The following is an 18,362-nucleotide window of genomic DNA, read 5'->3' on the forward strand; positions in this document are numbered from 1 at the left end:
GCATGAACCAGCGGGGAATGCTGACGGTCAGGGCGGAGCCAGGAGCATGAACCAGCGGGGAATGTTGGCAGTCAGAAATCTGGTAGGTCACTATAGTCATCCGACAGCGAGAGAGGTCAGAGCATGGGCTTATAAAGGGGACCAGGTAATGCGGAAAAGGTGTCTGCAATTAGCACCGAAAGTAGCTGAGAGAGAGCGACGGACGGGGCGTGGCAGGAGGATTCCTGACAACTATATATTGTATTATCCGTATTCATGATCCGCATGTTCGATTTGGCACGTGTTTTACGCTGGATGCCCTTTTTAACGCAACCCTCCCCATTTATCCGGGCTTGGGACCGGCACTAAGAGTGCACTGGCTTGTGCTACAATAATGGCTGGGTTGGACTTATACTTTATAATACTATACTTTTCAGAGTAACTACGGACTAGGTATGTAAGCAAGACTGAATGTTTCAGAATAGTTCCACTAGAAGGAAATATTAGTTCCAAGAGAAACGTGAAATAAATATAATCTTTTTGCTTCCTGAAAGTTAGGTATTATAACCCATTATAGTGTAGCATGATTTTTTTTTTTTTTTTTTTACAAAAGCAAAAATATTTATAAAGAAATTATTCATTTGCAGATAATAAGACTATCGAAAATTATTATTACTGTTTCATTCCTAAACAATTATTTAACTTACCTTTATTGCCCATGATCCTGAAGAAAATTTTAAACTACAGTAGGTGTCAGTATAACTATACTTGTAACTATAAGTATATACATGTAGTATTCAGACTGTCATTCAACCGATTTCAATTATAACTAAAACATACGTATCTGTAATATAAGTCTCTGTTTAAACTACATACTAAGGAATTAAAACAAGGGCAATTATATAAACCTGTTATGTGCAGAGTATCCAGAAATACTTTCAAAGCAACATGTACAACCATTGTCAAAATCAAACAAAACTGAGCATTACAGTGTGTTAAATGTATAATCATAAACACTATTTTTGAATCAGATGTTAATATTAATACACATTTTCATGCATCACATTTTAATGATAATTAGTTAATGCAATTTAAACATTCACAGAAAAGGAAAACAAAAAATTATCTATAGATCAAACATTATTAAAGCAAAACGTATATTTCTCTACTTAATATATAATTTACTTGTTTGTAATTTAAAATAATTTTGAATTAGGTTGTAAAATGTGATGTTTTGACATAGAATTCATTTTATGATAAATTTGCTAAAACATTGTTACAAAACAATTGCATGTATGTAAAAAAAAGTTGAATTTGTCCAAGAAATGTCTGAGAGTCTTGAATTTTAACTATCTTAATCTTTATATTATTATAACATTCATTCCAAACTCTATAGTATTTGTAAAAAATATATTTATAATTTACTTTCTAATTTTAAGATAAACACACTAATACATAAAATATAGAATAAAGGAAATAAGGTGCTAACTTTCTAATGAAATTGTAGTTTTTAGGTCTTACCTTAGCTCCAGCCAGTCTACTTTTATCACACTAAACAATGAGCAGGTTACATCTCAAACTAATGTGATTGAATAAAACAAACCACTCAATGCAAAGTGTAATTCATTTGTAAAGTGAGATTTATTTCAGACACAGTAACAGTAACAACATCCAACCAACCTTGAGATGTTTTTAAACAGAAAGGGTTAAATGATTAAGAAACAATAAGTGTGTGCAAAATAATGATATAAGAAAATTGTTAATAGAAATTAATCTAATAAGAAAACAATCAAAATACCAGTTGGAAAGAAATCAATGTAAAGTATGAGAGTTTTTAAAATTATTAAACTTTATTATTATTGGAATTATTAATTAATCTATTTTAATATAAAAATATATTAGTGTGTGTGTGTGTGTGTGTGTGTGTGTGTGTGTGTGTGTGTGTGTGTGTGTGTGTGTGTGTGTGTGTGTGTGTTTGTTGAGAGGGTGGGCATAAATAATAATAATAATACATAATAAATTGCAAAACAAATAATTACTTATTATTACTTATATAGCTTCAAACTGCAGATTCTTTAGGTTCTAGCATTAATTAATAACTACCCTATAATTTGCTTCAAAATTGAAAGATTTATTTGAAAGATTTAAAGAATAAAGGAATTTTTCCATTAGAATGTGTAAGCATGGTGCTTTGTATTATGAATGGCCTTAAAGATGTTTAATGACTCTATAAGCAACTATACAGATCGTTATTTGTAAGCAATTCCAGATTTTATTCCTTATTGTGCGTTGTATTAGATTTTTTTTTTATTAATATTGTAAATCTGAAACAAGTTTTTGCATGCAGATGTACTATGTAATGTTTGACTTTTATAATATGGGTACAGTATGTTAGCTTCATTCTAATTAACTGCATCATTGGTGCTTGAAGATGATGTAAAGCCAGGGTTTGATACATTGTACATATCTGCAAAAGACCAAACAATATAGTGGTAAATTTTTTTACAATTTAGGAAAAGGCTCACATGCATAGTGCATGATAACGTTAGCACATAAGAAAGAGATTTAACATGGGTGTGTATATGAATTGTAAAAAATTACATGGTCATGTGCTACAATGTGACAAAATAGCCTTATTAATGAGAAATTCCATATTAATAAACTTTGATTTCAGTTACTTACTTCTATGCCGTAACCTCTGAATGAAAGGGACTCCACTTGAGGATGAAGGTCCGGCACTAGTACTCTGTAATTTAGACACATCCATTGTTAACTATAATTATTAAAGTAAAGTAAGAGTGAATTGTATTCACCTGTAGTTTCTAAAAGAACTAGCATATACAATATACAATGAAGTGTATTTACCCTAGTGCGATTGGAGCTTAAGTTCCTCAGTGAGAACGTTCCTGCCAATGCTTCTCGGACCTGCAACCACAAAACATGCAATATTAAACTAAGCATTACTTGTACCTGTTTGTGTTTTTTAAATAGTTGTGAGGTAGATTTTAAGTGATCATACCTTTTTATCCAGTAATGTTCCAAACACCAAAATAAAGAAACCCTTTAAAAGAATAATATTTTTCAAACATTTACTCTATGAAATATAACAAATATCTATAATTTTTTTTATTACTATTCATTTAAAGATGTGCAGCATGTCTTTTTTACCTGCAGTGAGTTCAGGAAGGCAAACACCACATGAATCCCAAAATTTGGTGACACCATGGTCCCAATGCCGAAGCCCCACGTTAAACCAAAGAGAGGAGTTAAAATCGCCACACATCTAGCAATGACCTCTAAAGGATGTTTTTCATCTGGTTGAGTTGAACCTCCTCTCCTCAACATCTTACACAGAACCACAACAAGCACCAGGAGGTTTATAGCAACAATAGTCAGAGCAGGAATCACAAATGCCAGGAGGGCCTTCGTTTCATTCCAGTTTAGCCAGCAATTGTAATCTTTTTGAATGTATCCATGGCCCCCAGCTGTAGATGCCACAGTAACAACAGCTATGATCAATGGGGCTCCATAGCCAACAGTGAAGCCTATGGCCATCATTGCTCCTCTGGTCATTCTTGAAAAGACCATGGTGGTGCGGTAGAGGAGCAAGAGTGCTGAGACAAACATCCAGAAGAAAAGGGCGAGATAAAAGAAGTGCATGAAGAAGGTTGCTGTACTGCAGGGACCCTCGCCATTATTTACAACTGCTGCTCCAATGATGAAGCATATGTTCGCAATCAGAAGGGAGAGAGCAATGTTGACTATGGAGACATGGCGCATGTAGGATGTGTCATTTCTTGTCACTGATTTCCATATAATGATTTCAATGATGAGGCACAAAACCAAGCTGGCCATTGAAATTGCCACACCAATGTAAGTTATATAGGCTAAGGCTGTGGTTTGTTCTTTAGATAAGGTAAATGGTGACATCAGAATTGAAAAGGAAGTTGTGTGATTGCACTCACATGTGAATCGTTCAGTTTCATTCCCTACTGGTTTTAGTTGACATCCAGTCGTGTCCCATCCTCCAATGCCATTCAAAAGTGTGAAGTTCCAATAGACACACTGAGGGCTTCCCAGTGTCTTATTTTTTACATTAAAAGAAAGTAAGATGTCGTTAATTGTTGTGTTTGTCTCAATCACAGCTACATCTCCATTGATGCTGGTCCCAGTTTGACTGCTGCTGTTGTAGGTCAGATTTCGAACAGGTAAGATATTATCAAGAGCTTCAGAAATGATGACTGTGAAGGACATCGGTGCACTATTTGCTGGAATATTTATTTGGGTAGTTGAATTTTTTCCAAATACTCCAGTAAAAGGGCCTTTAAAGGAAAGTTTATTGAGAGAAGAGAGGTTTGTTGTTATGTTGAAGCTTTCATTCGTGAGTCTACGGGCAATGCTTTCCATCGAGTTTAGATGAACAGAACTAATATTCTTTTTTGCATTGTTATTGTTTATAAGCATCCATTGGCCTTGTGCACCGTCTGAGCCAATGACATCGGATGTGCTTAGGAAATTCTTGAAATTGAAAAAAAATATATATTATAACATAAAACTTTATATTTTTAGCCAAATGGAGTAGGAGTTACAAAAGAAGTAACTGTCAAATTGCTATATTATACTATTTTTACAATTTTAGTATAGATTATATAAGCCCATAGACAATGTTAAAACTTTTTACTTCATGTCATTTTTTACATAGAATTAACTTTAAATAAAATATACACTCACTCATTGTTTTTATTATTTCAAAAAAGGTGCCTACCTCCATAATGGGTTTATCAATAGAAATTGTTTGTGAGAGACTGGAAACAATGTTCAGTATTTTTACAATTGTTACTATGGTTGCCGAAGAGTCAGTGATATTGCCAATCTCTGACGCAGCAGTACTGCTGAGGTTGCTCATAAAATCTTTAATGTTTTCCACTGTTAATACCTAAAGACAGAAAAAACAAAATATTATGTGGAAACAAATAAAAACCACAGAAATAATAATATACATCATGGAAGTAAATAGAAAGTCAAACTACCTCAGCTACAGCCAATAAATTCGCAAAGACCCGCAGAACACACTGGTCATCTATGACGTTCCAAACATTTGAAATACACTGAGCTGTTTGATAGCCTTCTTTGTCACTGCTGCAGGAACCATTGACTGTATCTCCATTATTTCCAGCTCCAAATAAACTACTATAGCAGGAAAATTCTAAAAATGGAGATATGAGAAATTGTATTTACTCTTTGAGTCAACGACACAATGTTACATATGCAACCTCAGGTTTTCAAGATTTAATATAGTAAATCAATATTTTCCCTATGTGTATGTTTTTTTCCAGGATAAATCTTAAATTAAAATTGTATATAAGTGAAGGATGCATAGCTGAAAAGATATAATCATCCTTATATTTTATAAACAACATTTATTTACTTTGAACAGAAAATGACAAATTGAGATATTGCTTATATGTAATAGTAATATTATAATTATAATTAATAATCCTTTATTTTTATTTCCACAAGGCACACAAAGAAAATAATTAACAAAAATTGCTGGTTACTCACGTTGGTTTTTTATACTTATTATGGTGGTCTTTGGGTTGGAATTTATGGAGATGGAAGTACTGAGTCGACATGTGAACTGTATTTCTTGGTCAGCATTTTTGCACTCGGTTTGTTTAACTATATAGTCACATAATTCACAGCCTGTCTGGGGGTCTGTGCACCACAATCAAATGACAAGATGTGGTAAAAAAAAAAAAGTCAACCAAATTATCATTCTTCATAATATTCATTGTCATTTAAGAAAAGAAAAGAGCTGCATGTTACCTGTTGAAGTTGTGCTACATTCTGAGCTCCATTGCACCTGGTAGCTCTTCTGAACACAACACTGCAGTGTGATTGTTGCATCCGAACATTTTTCAACTTTGTTGCTGGTCACTTGAATAACGGGGTATGGCTCAATTTGAATATTTTGCCAAATAACATAGGGCAGAGAATTTACTGTTGTGATGCATTTGTACTGACCTGAGAAAACATAGAAGGTGCACTAATCAAAATCTGCAGAACGAAATGTGGCAGACTTTCCTTAATGCTCAGTAAATCTTTCCAGACAATTTGCTTTTTGAAACTATACACTTATTATGAAAAATACATAAGTAATTTTTTTTCTTTATAGTGATACGCTATTTTTTATTAGAAATGTTGTAATTTCTGTATTTTTAAAGGAATCGTTATAGTAACTTTTTGCATAGTACTCTAAATAACTTTCTTTCGGCTTCTCCCATTAGGGGTCGCCACAGCGGATCATCCGCATTTTTAATTTGGCACGTTTTTACGCTAGACGCCCTTCCTAAATCAAAAGACATTGACTTTAACATTAACAGGTTTATTTAAAAAATCATAATGTAAAGTTGCCTCTCGTTACAGTACATATATATTTACACATTATTTCTGACTACTGTATGCAGATTTAACAGAATTATCTCAGACTTACCACTTACACTGGCATTTGCATCCTTCACAGTGAGTTTATTTTGAATAATTTCATATTGGTTTGATGACTGTAGATTAATGTCACCAAAGTACCAGTTTATGCTGTTACTCTCTGGAGGACTGCAGGTCAGTAGGAGATCTTTCCCAGGATATATATAGCCAGGCATGTTGTATAGTCCACCGTTCACTGAAATTAAGAGCCAATTACATAAATTAAACTTTTTCCAAAATGTAGCAAAATTGTAAATTTGTACAACATTAATAATGGAGCTTTATGCAGTTAACAAGCTCTTACCACTTTGGCTGAGTGCATTATCGTTCACAGAGAATCCCTGATCACGGAGATTTTTAACAAGGGTTTGGCTCACTGATAATAAATTCAAACTGGTATTTGTTGTTTGAATAGTGAAGTCTACGATGATGCTGCCAGATCTGTTTAAACCATGAAACAATAATTTAAAACATTCTTATTTAAAATAATACATCATTTCAAGCTTTGATTTAATTAAAATGATGATTTTAAAATCAAGGATATCAGATATCAGATATAATTATTGCAGATTATAAAAAGTAACATCACCTGAAGCCAGTCACGCTTGCAGAGTTATTCACATAACCAGAGACAGTATTGAAGCTGCTATCAACCTAAGAAAGAATTTTAGAATGGAAGTATATACAGTATGTTACTATCTACTATTTTTTATAATAATAATAATAATAATAATAATAATCATCATCATCATCATAGTTATAATCATAATAATAATTTATTATCAGTATTATATTGGTAATCATTATTGTATTAAATTATATTGTAATCAACACTTACTGATTTCCTTATTTTTGAATCATAGTCTTTGTATGTTGCAGTAGTTTTGTCAGTGAGTGCGACATCAAATATTCCATTTATTGTTATTGCAAAACTTAAAGTTGAATCTGTAAAATAAATATCAATAAAATACAAATACTTTTTAAAAAAGAAGTATATTGTTTGATACAGGAAAGAACAAGGATTAAAATCATACATGGTTTGGTTGTTGCTGTAGTTGTTGTAGTTGTTGTAGAAGCAGGAGCAGGAGTAGGAGTAGTAGTGGTGTTTGCTATGGACATATTGAATTCAGAATCAGTTGTAGAACAAGCATAAGGTTTATGAAAAATCTAACAGTCTTACAAACTGTAGTATTTTTTAATAAAGCCAGATTCAAAGTGAAATTAAAAAAAGCTGTTCAGTAATTGTTGGTGAAACCACATATCAGTTAAATAACAGCTTTACATCTGTTGGGGTAAGTTCCCCAACAGTAAACACTGGCTTTGTCTTTCTTTAAGTTTTAAGAACAGGGCTTGTATAGCTAGTGTTTGGATGGTGTGATGCAGCATGGTGTGTTATTATGGCTAATATGTTTCTATTTAAAAAAAATTTTTACAAGACTCTTTGCATAATCAACTCAATTTATGTAAAAAGACTCTAATGTTACTCTTAGTGCACCAATCTATTAATATAATGATGTTAATGAGTCAAACTCTGATTAAAATCTATTACATTTATCATGAGCCCAAAAACTAATTTTTAACTACTTAAAAAGAATGGCACAAATATGACCACAGGTGTTGAGGTAAGTGAGAGACAGGAGTTTGTTTCATTGGTTATTTCTACTAAAAAAAATTCCACACAGCAATTGTATTTTTACCTGGAGTTGTTTTGGGTATGCATGTAGAAGAATCTATAAAACAAAATGTCATAATTGAACATGTAATATACATTGTTTTTAACCCACTTGACCTTTTTCCATTATTAATAAAAAATAAAAAAAAAACATTTGTTCAGATTTGTGTAGATTTAAATGCACCTAAGTATTTAATTCTATCAATACAAAAACTTCTAAAATTAAAATGAATTTGACAGTTAATGGTGGTTATTGTATAATAATAAAATAATATATGATCTAAAATTAGTCAGGCTTATGTTTGCTGTGGCAATTCATACATACTCATCAACTCATTGCTTGGTTGGCAGAAGTATCCATCATTTGGGAAAGCGTTGATGCAGCCACATGAGGAACTGGTGTCATTATTACAAGACCCATATTGTGTGCACTTTTCACATGGCCAGAAATACTGATCCTCACACTTGCACTGATATTTAGTATCATTCAAACTGCATACTGTGAATAGAAAATCATGCTGAGATCAAATATTATTAAAACAATGCTGTGATTTTAAAATATATATTTTACATGAATCTGTGTCATAATAACATGTAGGTCAGTTGCATGTTTAAGATACTGTGTAGTGTATAAAGTCATAATAAAGAAAATCATCAGTTAACAATAATCAAAATATAAGAGATGGGTTTATTTTTGGAGTTTTTATGGATATGATATAATGAATAAAAGGGGTTTTAATATCTTGATAAGAACATATACTGTATGTATAAGCAGTATGTATGTATGTATATATATATATATATATATATATATATATATATATATATATATATATATATATATATATATATTCTTCTTAATGTAGTGACTTTTTAATCACCTGATTAAGTTAGCAGCAGAGTTAGACTTGTTTTTTTCTCAACCATTTCCAAATGAGTTACTTTAATAACCACTGTAGTTTTGGATATGAAAATCTATTTATTGCCTTTTCTTTGAGTTTGTGAGCAGATATTTTACAGTGCAAAGTTAATGAACAAAAACAAGCATTTCATAATTTCTGATTTCCTGCTTGCACACACACTGTAAGATCTGCTATTGTTTTACATTTAAAAATGTTTCCTCTCCAAATTCATGCTCATTTCTGTATACAATCATAGAGAACATTTTATTTTGTCAGCACCACCCAGTGACTTAAAAAATTAAAAAACCCTGAATGCTGCTACTCTAATTGCATTTAAATCTCAAGACAAGACATGTCACAAGGTCATTATAAACAAAGGAGAATAATATCAGTAATATTCTATAATCTCTAACACAATGTGACTGTGAGATTCAATAGAAACTGAAAAGTCTGTTACCTGTAGTGATGTTAAATTCCTTAACCTCGACATTATATATTGTTATGGGTAAAAAATATTTAGTCAATTGCAAATAGCTCCTGTATTGATTCAGGATTGTTATATTTATTATATCGGTATCAATCTCAAATTCCATCAGATAATTAGCTGAAAGAAAGGGGAAAATATTGTATAATTATATGGAAATATAACAACAACAACAACAACAACAACAACAACGATAAAAGTAATTAAGAACACTGGACAGAATTGCACATTTTATGGTAGATACTGGGAGAGGTTTAACTGTGCGTAGTACTGCTGGACATGTAGTTTTACCAGTAGTGGATGAAGTACACAAACCATGTACTTGAGTTGATAATAGATACAATGAGTAAAATATTACTTTAGTAAAAGTGTCCCTTCAAAACTTTACTTGAGTAAAAGGACAAATGTATTTGCCTTCATATTTACTTAAGTATTCAAAGTGCTACGATTTATTATAGCTTTAATGTTCTTATTATCTTTTTTTTTCACAAGACTCATTGCTTAATCAACTCAGTTTATTTTTAACTGCTTCAATAATGCCAAGTTCTAAACTAAACTAATAAACAAGGCCACAGGTGTTGTGGCGAGTTTGAGTCAGGAGTTTCTTCGATCATGTATTACTATCAAAATGTTCTGCTTGCTATTGAGCTGACACTGAAATGTATGTTGGTTATAAGTTCAGGTAATCGTCGACTTACGACCACGATTGGGACCGACAGACCGGTCGTAACACGATTTGGTCATAAGTGGAGTAGGCTATATGTACAGTACTGTGAAATTATGCTACCTGTAGATATGACCAAAAACCAATCAAAACAAGCTTAAAACAGAACAAATAAAATATTTGACTTTGAAATTTAGTGAACTTATAGAAAAAGTTTTTCAAAATTTAAATACATTCAGTAAGGTACACATACGTAAAAAAGCTACTTAAGTAAAGTAATGAATTACATTTACTGTGTTACTGTCCACCACTGTGTATGTGGAGGAAGTCCAGAAAACCTACCCATTACTGATCTTCAGGTGTAGGGTTTAACTGCATGGTTATTTCAGAGATGGCAACATTTCTACATCTTACATACAACAGCTTTAAAAAGACTAATTTATGATTCATGTTCAAAAGACATATTACACATCTCACACTCACACACACACACACACACACACACACACACACACACACACACACACACACACACACTCACACAAACTCACACACACACACTGTCATTAAATCTTTACCTGGTGGTGTTGTTGGAACTGCATGTCATTTTGTGAAAAAGCCAAAGAAGAGCATAGATGGAAAAAGAAGAATACAAATAAATGAATCAACTCCATGATGTTACACATTATTATAAGATCAACTACGGCATGTTTAAATATGTATAAGATCTCAGACCATTAATAAAAATATATTGGTTGGAAGAAGTGAAGTAATCTGATTTATTATGTCTATAATGCGCCTAGTATTTTTTTTTCACAAGACTCTTTGCTTAATCAACTCAGTTGATGTGAAAAGACTCTTAGCAAACCCATCTATTAATAGAATTATATTAATGAGTCAAACACTGATTGAAATCTAATAAAATAATCATTGTGTTATATCTTGTATGTACAAATCTTACATACAACAGCTTTAAAAAGACTCATTTATGATCCATCTTCAAAAGACATATAACACATCTATATGCTGCATACACACACACACACACACACACACACACACACACACACACACACACACACACACCGTCATTGAATCTTTAACTGGTGTTGTTGATGGAACTGCATGTCATTTTGTGTATAAGCCAAGGAAGAGCACAGACAGAAAGAAGAATACCAATAAATTATTCAACTCCATGCTGTTACACATTATTATTAAATCAACTAAGGCATGTTTAAATAAGTATAAGAACTCAGACCATTAATAACAATATATTGATTGGAAGAAGTAAAGTACTATGATTTATTATGGCTATAATCTTCCTATTAAAATTTTTTTTCAAGACTCTTTGCTTAATCAACTCAGTTTATGTGAAAAGACTTTAAAGTTTCTCTTAGCACACCAATGTATTAAAAGAATGATATTGATGAGCCAATCACTAATTGAAATATATTACAATTATCATGAGCCCAAAACATTCTTTTTAACTATTTAAAAAAAAATGATAATGTCTCAGATGTTTAAGAACAATATAACGGATGTATGGATTAAAATACTATGATTTATTATGGCATTAATTTTCCTATTGTAATTTTTTTCACAAGATTATTTGCTTAATCAACTCAGTTTATGTTAAAAGACTCTAATGTTACTCTAAGCAAATCCATCTATTAATAGAATTATTTTAATGAGTCAAACACTGATTGAAATCTAAGAAAATAATCATGAGCCCAAAACCTTTTTTTTAACTACTTTTAAAAGATCATGCAAATAAGGCAACATGTATTGTGGTGAGTTCGAGTCAGGAGATTCTCCCATCATTTATTACATTCAAAATGTTCTGCCTGCTCTTGAACTGAAGCTGAACTGTATGTTGGTGATAAGTAGATACACCAAGCGGCAGCTAAAACAAGTTCAAAACAGAGCTCACGCTCTACACTGACTGGTGTCTTGCTGTGTGATTATAATAAGATATTGAGGGGAAATGCAAGTGTAATTTTACCTGGAGTTGTTGTGGATATGCATGTAGAAGAATCTATAAAACAAAATGTCATGATTAAAAATACATTGTATTTAACACACTCTATGAGAAATAAAAAAAATAAAAATGTTGGTTAAAGATTTTTGTAGATTGAAATAGACCTACGTATTTAATTCTATCAATAAAAAATGTCAAAAATTTAAATTCATTTGCCAGCAAATGGTTGCCATAGCATACCAATAAAGTAATATATTAAAATAAATTTGTCAGGCTTATGTTTCCTGTTGCAATTCATACATACTCATCGACTCATTGGTTGGCTGGCAGAAGTATCCATCATTTGGGAAAGCATTGATGCAGCCACATGAGGAACTGGTGTCATTATTACAAGACCCATATTGTGTGCACTTTTCACATGGCCAGAAATACTGATCCTCACACTTGCACTGATATTTAGTATTATTTAAACTGCACACTGTAGAATCAAAAAACATAATGAGGTGAAATTGCGTTAAAACAGTGCTGTGATTTTAAAATATATTTTAAATGAATCTGAATGATAATTAAATTCAGGTCATTTGCATGTTTAAGATATTTTATAGTGTATGCAATCAGAAAGAAAGAAAGAAAGAAAGAAAGAAAGAAGGAAAGAAAGAAAGAAAGAAAGAAAGAAAGAAAGAAAGAAAGAAAGAAAGAAAGAAAGAAAGAAAGAAAGAAAGAAAGAAAGAAAGAAAGAAAGCAATAATCTAAATATAAGAGATAGGTTTATTTTTTGAGCTATTTGTGGATACGTTGTTTGATTTATTGACCACTGGGTGGCGACATAATATATAAAAGTGGTTTTAATTTCTAGATTAAACAGGTGTGAAAGTAGCGAGTTAAAAATAATCTTCATAATGTAGTGACCTTTTTATAAAATAATAAATCACTAGAGTAATGTAGCAGCAGAGTTAGACTTGTTTTCCTCTACCATTTCCAAATGAGTTACTTCAATAACCACTGTATTTTTTTATATAAAAATCTATTTATTGCCTTTTCTTTGCGTTTGTGAGCAGATATTCCACAGTGCAAAGTTAATAAACAAAAACAAGCATTTCAAAATTTCTGAATTCCTGTTTGCACACACACTGTAGGATCTGCTATTATTTTACATTAAATAATGATTCCTCTCAAACTTCATGCCCATTTCTGCATACAATCATAGAGAACTTTTTATTTTGTCAGCACCACCCAGTGATTAAAAAAAAAAATCCTGAATGCTGCTACAATGATTGTGTTCTAATCTTAGGATAATATTTTAGTTTAAGGTCATTAAAAACAAAGGAGATCAATATGAGTAATATTCTCTATGACTTCATTGAAAGTAGCATCATAATATTTCGAACACAATGTGACTGTGAGACTCAATAGAAACTGAAAAGTCAGTTACCTGTAGTGATGTTAAGTTCCACAAACTCGACATTACTTATTGTTATAGGAAAACTAAATCTTGTCAATTCAATCCTTAATTGATTCAGGACTATTATATCTAATGCATCAATCTCAACTTCCATTAGATAATTAGCTGAAAGAAAGGGGAAAATATTGTGTAAATATTTAGAAAAAATTTTATAACAGCAACAACAATAAAATTAATGAAGAACACTGATCAGAACTGCACATCTTATGCTAGATACTGGGAGAGGTTAAGCTGTGTATGCTACTGCTGGACATGTAGTTTTGGACGAAGTACACAAACCATGTACTTGAGTTGATTATAGATACACTGAGTAAAATATTACTTCAGTAAAAGTGTCCCTTCAAACCTTCACCTGAGTAAAAGCAAAAATGTATTTGCCCTCATATTTACGTAAGTATCCAAAGTACTATGATTTATTATAGCTTTAATGTTCTTACTATCTTTTTTCACACACACACACACACACACACACACACACACACACACACACACACACACAACACACACACACATACTGTCATTGAATCTTTACCTGGTGGTGTTGTTGGAACTGCATGTCATTTTGTGAAAAAGACATAGATGGAAAAATAAAAATACAAATAAATGATTCAACTCCATGCTGTTAAACATCATTATAAGATCAACTACGGCATGTTTAAAAATGTATACGATTTCGGACCATTAATAACAACATATTGGTTGGAAAAAGTGAAGTACTCTGATTTATTATGGCTATAATGCGCCTAGTATATTTTCTTTTTCAAAAGCATCTTTGCTTAATCAACTCAGTTTATGTGAAAAGACTCTAATGCTACTCTTAGTGCACCAATTTATTAATAGAATGATATTAATGAGTCAAACACTGATTGAAATCTATTACATTTATAATAAACCCAAAACCTTTTCAAATACTTTAAAAAAATGGCTCAAATAAGGCTACAGGTGTTGTGGCAAGTGAGAGACGGGAGTTTCTTCCATGGGTTATTACAACCAAATGTCCTACTTGCTGTTGAACTGAAGCTGCATTGTATATTGGTGATAAGTAGATACTACGGAGCAGCAACTAAAACAAGTTTAAAACAGAGAATGTGCTCTACCCTGATTGGTGGCTTGCTGTGTGTTTGAGCAGTTAAGTTTTTATTCACTCATAAATCAAAAGGAACAACTGATTTTACAAAATGTAGTTAGGCAAAAAGTAAAATTTTTGACTTTGAAAAGTAGTGAACTTAAAGAAAAAGTTTCCCCAAATGGAAATATTTCAGTAAAGTACAAATATGTAAAAAAAAAAAAAAAAAATTAAGAACAGCAATGAATTACATTTACTTTGTTACTGTCCACCACTGGGTTTGTGGAGGAAATCCAGAAAACATACCCATTACTAGAGTTCAGGAGGAGGGTGTAACTGCATGGTTTCTCCAGAGAGGGCAACATTTCTAAATCTTACACGCAACAGCTTTATAAAGACTAATTTATGATCTATTTACAAAAGACATATAACACATCTATATGCTGAACACACACACACACACACACACACACACACACACACACACACACACACACTGTCACTAAATCTTTACCTGGTGTTGTTGTTGGAACTGCATGTCATTTTGTGAAAAAGCCGAAGAAGGATATAGATGGAAAAAGAAGAATACAATTAAATGATTTAACTCCATGATGTTACACATTATTATGAAATCAACTAAGGCATGTTTAAAAATCTATAATATATCAGATGTTTAAGAACAATATAACAAATGGATGTAGTAAAGTGCTATAATTTACTATGACTATAATGTTCCTATCATCATTTAAGATTTTTTTGCTTAATCAACTCAGTTTATGTGAAAAGACTCTAATGTTACTCTTAACAAACCAATCTATTAATAGAATGATATTAATGAGTCAAACAATAATTGAAATCTAATAAAATATTCATGAGCCCAAAACCTTCGTTTAACTACTTCCAAAAAATCACGCAAATAAGGCCACAGGTGTTGTGGCGAGTTTGAGTCAGGAGATTCGTCTATCATTTATTACTTTTAAAATGTTCTGCCTGCTGTGACCCTAAGCTGAACTGTATGTTGGTAATAAGTAGATACACCAAGTGGCTGCTAGAAACAAATTAAAAACAGAAAGGGCGTTCTCTACACTGACTGGTGCCCTGCTGCATGATAATAATGAGATTCTGAGTGGAAATGCAACTGTATTTTTACCTGGAGTTGTTGTAGATATGCATGAGGAAGAATCTATAAAACAAAATGTCATTATTGAAAATACATTGTATTTAACACATATAACACATAACACAATAAATAAAAGAAAATGTTGGTTAGGATTTGTGTAGATATAAATGGAACTAAGTATTTAATTCTATCAATACAAAAACATTTCAAATTGAAATGAATTTGACAGCAAATGGTTGCCATAGTATACTAATAAAGTAATATATTAACTTAGATTTGTCATGCTTATGTTTCGTGTTGCAATTCATACATACTCATCGACTCATTGGTTGGCTGGCAGAAGTATCCATCATTTGGGAAAGCGTTGATGCAGCCACATGAGGACCTGGTGACGTTATTACAAGACCCATATTGTGTGCACTTTTCACATGGCCAGAAATACTGATCCTCACACTTGCACTGATATTCAGTATCATTCAAACTGCACACTGTCGAATCAAAAAACATAATGAGGTTAAATTGTTTTAAAACAGTGCTGTGATTTTAAAATATATTTTAAATGAATCTGAGTGATTATTAATTCCAGGTCATTTGCATGTTTAAGATATTTTATAGTGTATGCAGTCAAAAATAAAGAAACAAAGAAAGAAAGTAACAGTTTATTTTTGGAGCTATTTGTGGATGACACGTTTTTTTGATTTATTGACCACTGGGTGGCGACATAATATATACAGTAAAACGGGATTGGATTTCTAGATTAAACAGGTGTGAATGTAGCGAGTAAAAAATAATCTTCATAATGTAGTGACGATTTTATAAAATAATATATCACTAGAATATGTTAGCAGCAGAGTTAGACTTGTTTTTCTCTACCATTTCCAAATGAGTTACTTCAATAACCACTGTAGTTTTGGATATAAAAATCTATTTATTGCGTTTTCTTTGCGTTTGTGAGCAGATATTCCACAGTGCAAATTTAATAAACAAAAACAAGCATTTCTGAATTTCTGAATTCCTGCTTGCACACACACTGTGGGATCTGCTATTATTTTACATTAAAAAATGATTCCTCTCAAACTTCATGCCCATTTCTGCATACAACCATAAATAACTTTTTATTTTGTCAGCACCACCCAGTGATTAAAAAAATAAAAAATCCTGAATGCTGCTACAATGATTGTGTTCTAATCTCAAGAAAATATTTTAGTTTAAGGTCATTAAAAACAAAGGAGATCAATATGAGAAATATTCTCTATGACTTCATTGAAAGTAGCATCATAATATTTCGAACACAATGTGACTGGGAGACTCAGTAGAAACTGAAAAGTCAGTTACCTGTAGTGATGTTAAGTTCCACAAACTCGACATTACTTATTGTTATAGGAAAACTAAATCTTGTCAATTCAATCCTTAATTGATTCAGGACTATTATATCTAATGCATCAATCTCGACTTCCATTAGATAATTAGCTGAAAGAAAGGGGAAAATATTGTGTAAATATATAGAAAAATTTTAATAACAGCAACAACAATAAAAGTAATGAAGAGCACTGGTCAGAACTGCACATCTTATGCTAGGTTAAGCTGTGTATGCTACTGCTGGACATGTAGTTGTACCAGTGGTGGACGAAGTAAACAAACCATGTACTTGAGTTGATTATAGATACACTGACTAAAATATTAATTCAGTAAAAGTGCTTCCTTCAAACCTTCACCTGAGTAAAAGCACAAATGTATTTGCCCTCATATTCACGTAAGTATCCAAAGTACTATGATTTATTATAGCTTTAATGTTCTTACTATCTTTTTTTTCCCACACACACACACACACGCGCACACACACACACACACACACACACACACACACACACACACACACACACACACACACACACACACACACATACTGTCACTGAATCTTTACCTGGTGGTGTTGTTGGAACTGCATGTCATTTTGTAAAAAAGCCAAAGAAGAACATAGATGGAAAAAGAAGAATACAAATGAATGATTCAACTCCATGCTGTTAAACATCATTATAAGATCAACTACGGCATGTTTAAATATGTATAAGATCTCAGACCATTAATAACAACATATTGGTTGGAAAAAGTGAAGTACTCTGATTTATTATGGCTATAATGCGCCTAGTATATTTTTTTCAAAAGCCTCTTTGCTTAATCAACTCAGTTTATGTGAAAATACTCTAATGCTACTCTTAGTGCACCAATTTATTAATAGAATAATATTAATGAGACAAACGCTGATTGAAATCTATTACATTTATAATGAGCCCTAAACCTTCTTTTCAAGTACTTCCAAAAAATGGCTCAAATAAGGCCACAGGTGCTGTGGCAAGTGAGAGACAGTTGTTTCTTCCATGGGTTATTACAACCAAAATGTTCTATTTGCTGTTGAACTGAAGCTGCATTGTATATTGGTGATAAGTAAATACTACGAAGCGGCAACTAAAACAAGTTTAAAACAGAGAATGTGCTCTACCCTAATTGGTGGCTTGCTGTGTGTTTGACCAGTTAAGTTTTTAGCCACTCAT

At 32.0% G+C, this 18,362-nt stretch overlaps 2 protein-coding genes across 4 annotated transcripts in view; both read right to left on the reverse strand.

Annotated features, from left to right (window-relative positions):
• LOC124393668 overlaps nucleotides 1-18,362 on the reverse strand; it is a 100,235-nt gene that overhangs the window by 66,383 nt on the left and 15,490 nt on the right. Inside the window, exons 19-25 of the mRNA XM_046861629.1 lie at nucleotides 17,735-17,752; nucleotides 17,146-17,280; nucleotides 16,125-16,298; nucleotides 15,841-15,873; nucleotides 15,205-15,222; nucleotides 14,157-14,174; nucleotides 13,595-13,729 (exon numbers count right to left, since the gene is read on the reverse strand). Of these exons, the coding sequence (XP_046717585.1) occupies nucleotides 13,595-13,729; nucleotides 14,157-14,174; nucleotides 15,205-15,222; nucleotides 15,841-15,873; nucleotides 16,125-16,298; nucleotides 17,146-17,280; nucleotides 17,735-17,752 (531 nt within the window). The remainder of the gene's footprint in view (nucleotides 1-13,594; nucleotides 13,730-14,156; nucleotides 14,175-15,204; nucleotides 15,223-15,840; nucleotides 15,874-16,124; nucleotides 16,299-17,145; nucleotides 17,281-17,734; nucleotides 17,753-18,362) is intronic.
• LOC124393669 (adhesion G protein-coupled receptor F5-like) overlaps nucleotides 2,041-18,362 on the reverse strand; it is a 57,779-nt gene continuing 41,457 nt past the window's right edge. For all 3 annotated transcript variants that reach the window (XM_046861630.1, XM_046861633.1, XM_046861632.1), the window contains one exon: nucleotides 2,041-2,446. In XM_046861630.1, coding sequence (XP_046717586.1) covers nucleotides 2,382-2,446 — 65 coding nt within the window. In that variant the 3' untranslated portion in view covers nucleotides 2,041-2,381. The remainder of the gene's footprint in view (nucleotides 2,447-18,362) is intronic.

Source organism: Silurus meridionalis, chromosome 11, assembly GCF_014805685.1.
Source record: "Silurus meridionalis isolate SWU-2019-XX chromosome 11, ASM1480568v1, whole genome shotgun sequence".
Taxonomy (NCBI): domain Eukaryota; kingdom Metazoa; phylum Chordata; class Actinopteri; order Siluriformes; family Siluridae; genus Silurus; species Silurus meridionalis.